The sequence below is a fragment of the Bombina bombina genome, chromosome 6, assembly GCF_027579735.1.
Source record: "Bombina bombina isolate aBomBom1 chromosome 6, aBomBom1.pri, whole genome shotgun sequence".
NCBI classification, from domain to species: Eukaryota; Metazoa; Chordata; class Amphibia; order Anura; family Bombinatoridae; genus Bombina; species Bombina bombina.
This window is the reverse complement of record NC_069504.1, coordinates 909495822-909509787: the sequence shown is the minus strand read 5'-3', so window position 1 is coordinate 909509787 and position 13966 is coordinate 909495822. Positions and strand designations below refer to the sequence as shown.

The 13966-nt window shown below is 34.9% G+C and overlaps 1 protein-coding gene across 1 annotated transcript; it reads left to right on the top strand.

The window, feature by feature from the left end:
* The first annotated feature begins 8290 nt into the window (after positions 1–8290).
* On the top strand, positions 8291–12100 carry LOC128664775 (uncharacterized). Its single transcript, XM_053719581.1, has one exon. The coding sequence runs from the start codon at positions 8291–8293 to the stop codon at positions 12098–12100; it is 3810 nt and encodes a 1269-aa protein (XP_053575556.1).
* Positions 12101–13966: the final 1866 nt, after the last annotated feature.

Below are 13966 nucleotides of genomic sequence, written 5' to 3'. Positions count from 1 at the left end.
GGGATATTTTAAATTTGAAAAAAATTCAGAGTAGTCTTACAATGTAATCCTATGTTGTTGTTTTTTTAATTCTTATTTGTAAATATTTTACTAATCCATTTTGCAGATACATATAAATATTGAACAATGTGGATTTAGTATGTTATGTTCTGTCCATGTTTCTAATACAAATGTCAATTAAAATGAGACATACCATACTGTGACAAGCCCTGGCTTGAGGATCCAGCACCAACATCCAGATCTGTAATATATTAAATGAGGATTGGATATCATTAATACAAATCATGCCATGTTTAAAATCTTTACATTATTAGCAAATCAATTAAAAACTATTAATCTTTTGGTAGTCCCATGAGTTAATTGTTTCCTCAATTAAATTCATGATAAATATATCCTGTACTCTTATTTTCAATCATTTGTGTTGTTTACTGTAGCTTTAATTATTTTTTTGTGTTATTTCATTCTCATCAATTGATGGGCATATGTTATTATTTTTTTGGATTCTGCTATTTTTTTTTATTATGTATAATATTGAAAATAAGAATACTGTATTCTTCACATATATAATAATTCACATTTCATTTTGACCAACATGTATAAAGCAATGCCACTTACAGCAAACCCATGTTAACGTGTATGCGCAATTCTAATTTTCGCGATCATTGCGCAATGATTCCAAGCGGAATTATGCATCCGTCATTTGACCAACATGTATAAAGCAATGCCACTTACAGCAAACCCATGTTAACGTGTATGCGCAATTCTAATTTTCGCGATCATTGCGCAATGATTCCAAGCGGAATTACGCATCCGTCATTTGACCAACATGTATAAAGCAATGCCACTTACAGCAAACCCATGTTAACGTGTATGCACAATTCTAATTTTCGCGATCATTGCGCAATGATTCCAAGCGGAATTACGCATCCGTCATTTGACCAACATGTATAAAGCAATTCCACTTACAGCAAACCCATGTTAACGTGTATGCGCAATTCAATTTTCGCTCTGTGACGCATATTCTGTAGAGCGCAAGAAACATCATTCCTATTTCATATGTCACTAATCTAAAATCAGATATCTAAACATCATATGTAGTGTATGTTGGGAGATCTGTATAGGTTTAGTATCTGACTATATACACATTTTCTAAAATTCTAATCAAATATTAAAATATTATATGAAGCTGGATAGTTACCTGGTTCAGATTCTCTTTCATCTCCTCCCAGGCCACCGGACGGAGAAGCAGCTGCCCTGGCCCCCGCGTCAGGACTTTCAGATCCCGCAGCTGGGAGGGAAGAAGAGGAGGCCGAGGATGGCGAGGATCTAAATCTTTTGGGGACCCGGAGATTGAGGAGCTCGCATAAAGTCACCTCATAAGGGAGTAGGTATAGTTTCCACAGGGCCTTTCTTTGGCCCCCTCTTTTATGGGCTTGTACCCAGTCCCTTATGAGGTTGACTTTTTTTGTCAAGCGCAACCTCATATCTCCGAATCTCCTCATAATTTGATCCTGGCTCCTCTGGACGCCACACACCAATTTAACCACATTGGTGATAGACTCCCAGAGGGCCTTCTTAACAGGCGCATCTGTCGACCTCCTCTTGTTCCCAAACAGCTGGGGATAAAAGTTCTTGACGGCGTGGACCAGTGCAGCGCTCTCCTGCTTGGTGAACCTGGGAGATGACATGCCTGCTGTGTTGTCCAATAAATATATTATAATAATATAAACTGCCTGCAGGCATTAGAGAACTGACAAAGATGGCAACGTGTAATGGACTTTTATATGGTGAAGTAAACATGAGATGCTCCATGGGACAAGTTATCTGTACATCTGATTGGATAAAAGTTTGAAATATTGTTAGAATGTCTGTGAGACCATCCTGACTCAAGTTGTGTTTGTGTGATGAACTCTGATTGGCCGTTCCTTAATGTTTCATATCTTAGTAACTTCCTTACACATACCTCCTGGTGGTGCTGTTACTTCATTTTTCATGTAGACTTATTTGTAACTCATGGGCCTGTCATGCGGATATGTGTGACGCAGATTTAATATCAGTGATCCGTTAAATATTAATGTTTACATTATCTTTAAAATGTAATACTGTCACATTATTAAATGTTATATACATTTTTCGGTTTAATAACGGTCTGTTTCTTTAATACAAATACACATTTAATATTGTATGTCTTTATTGTTCATAAAATCAATTTGTTGACTTGTTGTGAAGTATTGACATTGCTCTATTAAATGTATTTTTAATGCACATTGATTGTGTGCTATTGCGTGACATTAGACTCTAATGTTTAAAGATGCAAATCTGGTGTTTCAAGATCCGTTTCCCACGCAACATTTCTGAATGTTCAAATTCAGGTTATAATGTCAGTAACTTGGATAATCTGTTTATAGATGTTAAACTACAGGTTTGTTTGTTATTAGTAAATAAACCTCGAGCTTGTATTTGTCTGAACTGCTCATATATGTTATTGTGCAATGGCGTCTTTATTTTTAAATAGACATTACAAACAAACAATGGTATCAAATGATCTGTAGAGATAGAAAATTGTTTAGACTTTAAAATGTAACTCAATTTATCTTTGTATTTAGATATCCTCAACATAAGAAATTTAAATGCACATGGTTGAGCCAATCACATAAGGCATCTCTGTGCATCCACCAATCTTCATCTACTGAGCCTATCTCAATATGCTTTTCAAGCAAAGTATGTCAAGATAAGAAGAGAAGTAAATACACTCTTTAAATCTCTTAAAGGGACACTGTCCAAACAAATTTAGCGTTCGTGATTCAGATTGAGCATGAAATGTTAAGCAACTTTATAATTTAATCCGATTCTCAAATGTTAAGAATTATCTTGTTATCTTTCTTTGCAAATCAATAATGATATTTTAGATTACGGACAATTTTTGCAAAAAACCTGGGTTGTCCTTGATGATTGTTGGATAAATTAATCCAACCAAAAAAAACAAGTTCTGTCCAGAGTACTGAAGCAAATAAATTATCAATTTAATGCCTTATTTTTAAAGTAATGATAGAAACATCACGAGGAACATTGATAATATGAGACAATTTATAAAGTTGCTTAAAATAGAATACTCATTGAGAATGTATAAATCATTAATTTTTTAACTGTCTCCCTTTAAGTATATTTTGAGTTCATGTCCCTTTAAAGAGACATTTCACAATAATGCTTGAAAAATCATAAACCTAGGCACCTTCCTTTTGCTAAATTAGTATAACATATGAGTAAAGCATATTTAGATTAACTTCTGGATTGTTTTACACACTGACTGAAATATATATTGTAATGGATGCATTTCGCAGTCTTCAGCTTAGAGCACGGGTGTCAAACACAAGGCCCGCGGGCCGAATCCGGCCCGCCAGACCTCGTCATGTGGCCCGTGTAGCCGCCGCCAGCCTTCACCTTTTATTCTCGCTTTTTTTTTTTTGACACAAGAAAGCCGCCTCTTCAGCGCATGCGCGGCAGCCTACAAGCCAGCCCTCTAGCGGCGCCGGCCGTTCTACACAGAAAACCTCCACTTTACATGCATTCAGGAAACCTCCACTTGTTTTTATATTGAGCGCATGCCATCCTGTGATGTGACAGATCCAACAGCTGCCTGAACCCTTCTCTCCTGTACTGTAAGTACATATGATGTATGTGGGGGGGGAGGTGGGGTCTGCTTATTAGGGGGGTCTGCTGAGCGGTAAACTTTGGATATACTGACCACTTCCGTGTCACTTTACAGTGGTATAACGTATCAGAGTGCTCTTGTGCTGTAGCAATCCGCAAAACAGCATGGAGGTTATCAAAGCTGGTAAAGGTTAAGTTCTGTTCTTTAAAGTCAGAAAAGCGTCGATTGAATTCATCAATCAGCCGATTCACTTTGGTACCATGCCGTTTTGCGGATTGCTACAGTACAAGACCTAACGCCAGACATCGATGGACTGACCTCAGGAAAACGATGTCAGCCATCTAGTCAGAAATGTAAAAAAAAAGTTAATGCCTTGTGTTTGCCATATGTGTAATAAACAGTGTTTGGCAATATTTGTATGTTTAAAAAAAAAATAAAAAATTACTGTCTGTTACCAAAAATCATTTTTCAATAAATTGTACATTTGAATATCTACTTGCCATTATTCTTATCATTAACAGTAATAATTGAATGCAGTGACAATAATTTATGATAATAAAGAGTGGACACATAGTCCTACAAATACAACCGGCCCTTTGAGGGTAACCAAACTGCTGATGCGGCCCACGATGAATTTGAGTTTGACACCCCTGGCTTAGAGGGACATTAAGCTATATGTTATGTATGCATTTTGGATAAGATTATAATATTTGAACAACTTAATATGTTTTTGTATTCAATCATTAGATTGTAATTATATATATTCTTGGATTAAATACATATCTACATAGGCTATTTTGATGCTGATTGTTGGTTGCACATAGATGCCTTATGTAATTGACTAAGATATGTGCATTGATGTATATTTTTCGAAGTATATTTAAAGACTGAATGTAATTCTATAGTACTTTCTAAATATGTTGAAATTCTTTTATGATTTTTTAAAAATCAATACACAATATACTTTGTGAATGTCCCTTTAAGGACAAAAACATTCGGAATGTTGATTTAACATTGTCGAAAGAAACTAAAGGGGAATGAAAATTATATATAGATATGTGATGTCTAACCCAAGAGGTAAGATTTTAAAAACTACATAATATTAATAACTAAATGTCCTTTAAATGACTCCACTAGAAAATAAAATCTATTAACATGGCATCCAATAACTAGCTTGTGAAAAATATGAAGTTAAATGACCTACCATTTATAAATGTAAAAATTTATAAATTTAATAAAATAATGTTTTGAGATACCTAAGGAAGATACAATATCTTATAAAATTAATTTTACATTCAACAACACTGTCACTTTAATGTAAGTGAACCACTTCCCCTTCTTAAAAGTGAAATTAAAAAATTTAGGTCAAATTCTGACTACATATCCGAAATGATTTTAACATCTAAGAATTTCAAAAGAAAAGCATTGATGGATCTCACTCCCCAATTAATTTAAAAAAGATAGTTTAATTTAATATTCTCTGAATCAGTGGATTTTCTAAAATTAATGCATAATTTGATCTTATGCATGTGCTTGTCAAATAGACAACTACCAGTCATGGGAGTCAAATTGTTTTTTATTGACAGATTATATGGATATCCTATATTATAAAAGGCAAGTGTTTGTCTGAAGCCGTCATGCGCAGTACAGACAAACACTTGGCCTTAGATCCTCGCACGCGCACCTCGGCATAGCTGACAGCTGACAGATTGAGCTGACAGATTGTACCTCGCACGCGCACCCTCACCGCACACCTCGGCATAGCTGACAGCTGACAGATTGAGCTGACAGATTGTACCTCGCACGCGCACCCTCACCGCGCGCACCCTCGCACCCACTTAGCCTATCCCAACACACACTTACTTGGCAGAACACGCACGCGAACGCGCACCCTCGCACCCACGCGCACGCAAACATAGCCTCAGCGCGAGCTACCAAAATCGCGTGACTAGCAGTTGAAAGCGTCGCGAGGCATAACAAAACTTAATACAAATGCGCAACGCACTGATAGAAAGGTCATTTGAAAGCTCCGGACTTATCTATGTGCTACACAGCACATACAAAACACATATTTACATTTTAAAAACAAACATTTGCTCTGCACTGTAAAAAATTGGGTCTGGACATAGAAAACAGATATTTTAGTTAAAAAAGAAAAATTGTAAAAAAAAAAAATGCCCTCAGGACTTATGTATGTGCTACATAGCACATAGTAAAAACAATTTGCTCACGACTTATGTATGTGCTACACAGCACAAAGAAAAAAAATATTTTTATTTAAAAAACAAAAACGCCTGGATTATTAGGCTCATAAAAGAGCCCAACACTGTGCTAACAGCACATACAAAATATATATTTTAGTTTAAAAAAAAAAAAAAAAACATGGATTAATAGGCTCATACAAGAGCCCAACACTGTGCTAACAGCACATATAAAATAACTATTTTATTTAAAAAAAAAAAAAAAAAAAAGGCTTAATAGGGTCAAAAGATATATTAATGGCCTCAGGACTTATGTATGTGCTACATAGCACATAGTAAAAACAATTAGCTCAGGACTTATGTATGTGCTACACAGCACAAAGAAAACAAATATTTTTATTTAAAAAACAAAAACGCCTGGATTATTAGGCTCATAAAAGAGCCCAACACTGTGCTAACAGCACATAGAAAATATATATTTTACTTTAATAGGCTCATAAAAGAGCTCAACACTGTGCTGCACAGCACATATAACATAACTATTTTAGTTTAAAAGAAAAAAAAAAAACAGGCTTAATAGGGTCAAAAAATAGCCCAACACTGTGATACACAGCACATACAAAATATAGGCACATAAAAGAGCCCAACACTGTGTTGCACAGCACATATAAAAAGTCTCTATACAACTAAAAAAAAACCTGCCTTAAAATAGGGTCATAAAAGAGCCCAACGCTTAAAAAAGGCAATAAATAGTGCCTAATACTACATAAGCAGCATTATAATAAACCTTTTTAAAAAAAGCAGCATTATAATAAACCTTTTTAAAAAACACATATAAAAAAGCCAATAAAGAGTGCCTAATACTACATAAGTAGCATTATAATAAACCCTTTGAAAAAAACACATATATACAGCATAAAAAAGGCAATAAAGAGTGCCTAATACTACATAAGTAGCATTATAATAAACCCTTTGAAAAAAACACATATATACAGCATAAAAAAGGCAATAAAGAGTGCCTAATACTACATAAGTAGCATTATAATAAACCCTTTGAAAAAAACACATATATACAGCATAAAAAAGGCAATAAAGAGTGCCTAATACTACATAAGTAGCATTATAATAAACCCTTTGAAAAAAACACATATATACAGCATAAAAAAAGGCAATAAAGAGTGCCTAATACTACATAAGCAGCATTATAAGAAACCTTTTTTAAAAAACATATATACAGCATAAAAAAGGCAATAAAGAGTGCCTAATACTACATAAGCAGCATTATAAGAAACCTTTTTTAAAAAACATATATACAGCATAAAAAAGGCAATAAAGAGGGCCTAATACTACATAAGCAGCATTATAAGAAACCTTTTTAAAAACACATATATACAGCATAAAAAAGGCAATAAAGAGTGCCTAATACTACATAAGTAGCATTATAATAAACCCTTTGAAAAAAACACATATATACAGCATAAAAAAGGCAATAAAGAGTGCCTAATACTACATAAGCAGCATTATAAGAAACCTTTTTTAAAAAACATATATACAGCATAAAAAAGGCAATAAAGAGGGCCTAATACTACATAAGTAGCATTATAAGAAACCTTTTTAAAAAAACATGTATACAGCATAAAAAAGGCAATAAAGAGTGCCTAATACTAATAAAGCTTAAAAAACATATATACTGCATAAAAAAAAGAGTGTCTAAAATAAAGAGTGCATAAAACAAAATAAAGAGTGTCTAAAACAAAGTAAAGAGTGACAAACACTGCCTAATGTCTACAACAAAATAAAGAGTGCCTAAGACTGCATGAAAAAAAATTAAGACTGCCAAAAACAAAGTAAAAAGTGTCTAAAACAAAGTAAAGAGTGCCTAAGACTTTGTTAAACAAAATAAAGATTGTCTAAAAAAAAAGAAAGTGTGCCTGACACTGCCTAATACAAAATAAAGACTATCTAAAAAAATAAAGACTGCCTATATAACAAAAAAATAACAAATAAAGAGAGTGCCTAAAAAAAAAAAAAGGGAAATAAAGAGACTGCCTAAAACAAATAAAGAGACTGCCTAAACATATAAATAGACTGCCTATGGAAAATAAAGAAATTGCATACACAAACAAATAAATAGACCGTGATACACACAAAAATAAGGTAGAGACAAAAAAAAAATATATTAAAAAAAAAAAAATTATAAAGACACTACGAGTGAGAAAAAAAAAAGTGTGAGACAAACAGGGGTCAAAACATAAGTACATAAAAAGTTAAAAACTGAAGAATGCCTCCTAAGAGAATTTTAACACAGGAAGATGCAGAAAACGTTAAACGCAGAAGAAAAGAAACTCAACGTATATGACGGACACATATGACTGAACAACAAAGGGTAACTCTACGTAACAAGGATTCTGCAAACAAGCGGATTTGTAGGGCCAATATGACTGCTCAGGAAAAAGCTCTCCAACTGGACATGCAAAGATCACGTTCTGCTGCCCGTAGAAAAAATAATACAGATCGTACTAACATCACTATCACTAATCAATATAACACAAGTTATAACCATTCACTATTTAATGAAGACAATGTCCAGATGCACACATGTGGTCAACTTAATGTTTTTTGCAAATTTTGCATGGCGAAGCATTTTCCAGAGGAACAACCAAGCGATAAGCTTTTTAATAAATGCTGCAATAAAGGAAAAATAACATTACCTCATATACAAATTTCACCACTGATCCAACAACTAATGACTGGACATCACACACATTCAAAGAATTTTATGCAAAATATCCGTTCTATAAATAGTGCATTGGCGTTTGCATCAATGGGAGCAAACATTGCACCACCTCCAGGATATGGCCCATACTGTTTTAGAATAAATGGCCAAATTTATCACCGATCTGGTGCTTTGCATCCAGAAAATGATGATCAACGCAAATTTGCACAACTCTACATTTTGAGTCCTGAGGAAGCTGCGGACCAACGAGCTGCACTAAAAGAAAATTCAGGATGTCACATTGAACTTTTGAGGGAGTTAAGTTCATATATGTCTCAGTATAACCCTTTCGCAAAAGCATGTAAAATGCTCTATGAGGTAGAGCAAGAATGCATCCATGAAGCATCTTTAAATGGAGTTCAAACTTCTAAAGTTTCAATGGTAATTCTGCAGGACAGAACATCAGATTGCCGAAGATATAACGTACAAAGAGTTAATGAGGTTGCTGTTATTTTCCAAAATTCTGATGGTGAACCTCCTCTTGAACGTGACCTTCTTATTCATTGCCGATCTACAGATCAAACAAAAAAAACAGAAAGAATAAGTGTCTTAGATCCTAATCTTGAACCATTGCTGTATCCTTTGTTGTTTCCATATGGGGACCAAAGTTGGGGTTCCAACATTGCTCTTAACTACAGGCCAACATCAATTAGTGATGTACAAAGAAGAGTAACCACCAATCCAAGGATAAGAGTTAGTCAAATGAAATACTACTCTTACAGAATTTCAATTAGGGATCAATTTAATCCTTTCCTTAGTGCTGGCAAGTTGACGCAGCAGTACTTTGTTGATGCTTATGTCAAGACTGAGGCCAACAGACTCAACTATATCCGTCAAAATCAATCTAACCTTCGCATTGAAAAATATACAGGATTAATGGATTACATTCAAAGTGAGGCTGCTGCACAGGGCCTGATGCCTGGAAAAGCAGTTATTTTGCCATCATCTTTTCAGGGAAGTCCACGAAATATGGCCCAAAACTACCATGATGCTATGGCCATTGTTAGAAAATATGGAAAACCGGATTACTTCATCACCATGACCTGCAACCCTAAATGGCCTGAGATACTTGATAACCTATTAGAAGGTCAAGCAGTGGAGTTCAGACCAGATTTGGTAGCAAGAGTTTTCAATCTCAAATTAAATTCTCTTTTGCATGATATCTTGAACAAACATGTTCTTGGAAGTCCTTGCGCAAAAGTGCATGTTATAGAGTTTCAAAAAAGAGGATTACCACATGCTCATATCCTTTTAATATTGAAAGCCGAAGACAAGCCAAATGATGCTGAAACCATTGACACTTTTATATCAGCTGAAATTCCTGATGAACATATTTATCCCAGACTACATGCTATTGTAATAAAGCATATGATACACGGTCCATGTGGAGAACATAATTTAAATTCTCCGTGCATGGTTGATTGTAATTGCAGCAAGAATTTTCCAAAATTTTTTCAAGAAGAAACTTTAATTAATGTTGATGGATATCCGCGATATCGGAGACAAAAAAATGAGACCACTGTAATTGTCAAAGGGAAAAAAATTGACAACTCATGGGTAGTTCCATATAGCCCATACTTCTGCTTGAAATACAACTGCCATATAAATGTAGAGAGTTGTGTTTCTGTTAAAAGTGTTAAATATCTCTTCAAATATGTATATAAAGGTTACGATTGTGCAAATATTTCCATTAAGGAACATAATACACTACAGCATGATGAAATTCAAAATTTTTTGGACACAAGATATGTCAGTGCTCCTGAAGCTGTTTGGAGGTTGTATGGTTTTTTGATGCACCATCAAACACATACAATAATAAGACTTCAAGTTCATCTTCCAGGCGAACAAGATGTATATTTCCATAATGATAACATACAATTAGCTGCAGAAAAGGCACAAGACAGGGATACCACTTTGACAGCATACTTTAAGTTGAATGTTGATAATCATGCTGCACGTGAATTTTTTTACTCTGACATTCCTCAACATTTTGTATTTGATGTAAAAACCCGTAAGTGGAATCCAAGACAAAGAGGAGCAGATACAACAATTGGCAGATTGTATAATGTAAATATTTCATCAGATTTGGAGAGATTTTGTTTGAGGTTACTGCTCTTGCACTTAAAAGGAGCAATATCCTTTAAGGACTTACGAACTGTTAATGGACAAGTTTGTCACACATTCAAAGAAGCTGCCCAAAAGCTTTCACTTTTAGATGACGACGCTACATGGGATCTTACACTTAACGAATCAGCATCTCAACAAATGCCTAAACAAATGAGGGAACTGTTTGCTTATTTGTGTATCTTTGTTGTCCCACCTAATGTCCCACAACTCTTTGAAAAATACAAACATGATCTTTATGAAGATTATTCAAGTCATGAAGACCACATCGATGATTGCAAAAGTTGCAAAAATTTTGCATTAACAGATATTCTAAATGTTCTCATATTACATGGTAAACGTTGTGAAGATTTTGGACTACCCAATCCATCAAACTTCATTCCAGAAATGCAATTCAACTATGTTACACAGTTGGAAGCCCAAGTTGGAGCACAACTTAAAGAAGCATTAAACATCGAGCAAAAAGCTGCATTTTACAATGTAATGTCTGCTATTGATAATGAAAATTTACCACACAGATGTTTTTTTATTGATGGACCTGGTGGAAGTGGCAAGACTTATTTATATAAAACACTATTGAGTACTTTACGTGGACGCACAGATGGAGTTCTTCCTGTTGCCTCTACAGGAATAGCAGCTAATCTCCTTGATGGTGGCAGAACTTACCATTCACAGTTTAAGCTTACAATTCCATTACTGGACACATCAACATCAAATATGAGAATGACTTCAAAAGATGCTGAGTTCATACGTAATGCTCAATTGCTTATTTGGGATGAGGCCTCAATGACACCCGGTATAGCTCTAAAATGTGTAAATAAGCTCCTTCAAGAAATTATGCAGAACAACAAGCCCTTTGGTGGAAAAGTTATACTCCTTGGTGGGGACTTCCGACAAACACTCCCAGTTCTTCCTCATTGCAATAGAACTGCTATTGTGGAAGCTACTATAAAGTTCTATGATCACTGGGATAAATTCAAAATTTTAAAATTGAAGAATAATGTGCGTTCAGTGGATCCAGAATTTAGCAATTGGCTACTACAATTAGGACAGGGTTCATTAAATAATTCAGAGGGCCTTCCTGAGGATTTAGTTGAGATCCCTTCCAAATTAATATGCCACGATTGTATCATATCTGAAATTTTTGGAAAAAGACTTCTTCCATCTGATCTTCACAGTTTTTCAAAAAAGGCCATTTTGTGTACAAAAAATTGTCATTTTGATCAAATCAATGAGCATGTATTAAATATACTCGATGGTGATGAAAAAATATATCTAAGTTCAGATTCAATTGACGTTCAGACAGATGAAGATGCACAAAACTATCCCATAGAGTTTCTAAACTAATTAGCTCCATCAGGAATGCCTCTTCATAAGTTAAAAATAAAATTGGGAAGTATTATTATGTTGCTCAGAAATCTGAACACAAAAAGAGGTATGTGCAATGGAACAAGATTGATAGTTAAAGATCTTAAGCCCAATCTAATAATTGAAGAGGTACTCACAGGAACAGCTCAAAAACAAATGGTGTTTATTCCAAGAATAGATTTAGCCCCTGCCAACACTGAACTACCATTCATTTTACGAAGGAGACAGTTTCCAATCAAACTTGCATTTGCAATGACCATCAACAAATCACAAGGTCAAACGTTAGACAAAGTTGGAATATTCCTTCCAGAACCAGTATTCAGTCATGGACAACTTTATGTTGCAATGTCTCGAGTTCGTACATCATCTGATGTCAAAATTAAGATACTTCAAGGTTCAAAGCAAGGAAAGATATTACCAAACAGTGATAAAATTTTTACAAAAAACATTGGCCTAGATTTGGAGTTCGGCGGTAGCCGTGAAAACCAGCGTTAGAGGCTCCTAACGCTGGTTTTGGCCACCCGCTGGTATTTGGAGTCAGTGATTAAAGGGTCTAACGCTCACTTTTCAGCCGCGACTTTTCCATACCGCAGATCCCCCTACGCCATTTGCGTAGCCTATATTTTCAATGGGATCTTTCTAACGCTGGTATTTAGAGTCGTTTCTGAAGTGAGCGTTAGAGCTCTAACGACAAAATTCCAGCCGCCTGAAAATAGCAGGAGTTAAGAGCTTTCTGGCTAACGCCGGTTTATAAAGCTCTTAACTACTGTACCCTAAAGTACACTAACACCCATAAACTACCTATGTACCCCTAAACCGAGGTCCCCCCACACCGCCGCCACTCGATTAAAATTTTTAACCCGCCACCTACGTTATACTTATGTACCCCTAATCTGCTGCCCCTAACCCCGCCGACCCCTGTATTACATTTATTAACCCCTAACTTGCCCCCCACAACGTCGCCGCCAGCTACTTAAAATAATTAACCCCTAATCTTCCGACCGCAAATCGCCGCCACCTACGTTCTCCCTATGTACCCCTAATCTGCTGCCCTAACATCGCCGACCCCTATATTATATTTATTAACCCCTAATCTGCCCCCCTCAACGTCGCCGACACCTGCCTACACTTATTAACCCCTAATCTGCCGAGCGGACCTGAGCGCTACTATAATAAATGTATTAACCCCTAATCCGCCTCACTAACCCTATCATAAATAGTATTAACCCCTAATCTGCCCTCCCTAACATCGCCGACACCTAACTTCAATTATTAACCCCTAATCTGCCGACCGGAGTTCACCGCTATTCTAATAAATGTATTAACCCCTAAAGCTAAGTCTAACCCTAACACTAACACCCCCCTAAGTTAAATATAATTTTTATCTAACGAAATAAATTAACTCTTATTAAATAAATTATTCCTATTTAAAGCTAAATACTTACCTGTAAAATAAATCCTAATATAGCTACAATATAAATGATAATTATATTATAGCTATTTTAGGATTAATATTTATTTTACAGGCAACTTTGTTATTATTTTAACCAGGTACAATAGCTATTAAATAGTTAAGAACTATTTAATAGTTACCTAGTTAAAATAATAACAAATTTACCTGTAAAATAAATCCTAACCTGTTATAATTAAACCTAACACTACCCTATCAATAAAATAATTAAATAAACTACCTACAATTACCTACAATTAACCTAACACTACACTATCAATAAATTAATTAAACACAATTCCTACAAATAAATACAATTAAATAAACTAGCTAAAGTACAAAAAATAAAAAAGAACTAAGTTACAGAAAATAAAAAAATATTTACAAACATAAGA

Bases quoted from the DNA above. Each gene is read 5' to 3' on its own strand.
- LOC128664775 (XM_053719581.1), top strand. From the start codon at position 8,291: ATGACTGCTCAGGAAAAAGCTCTCCAACTGGACATGCAAAGATCACGT.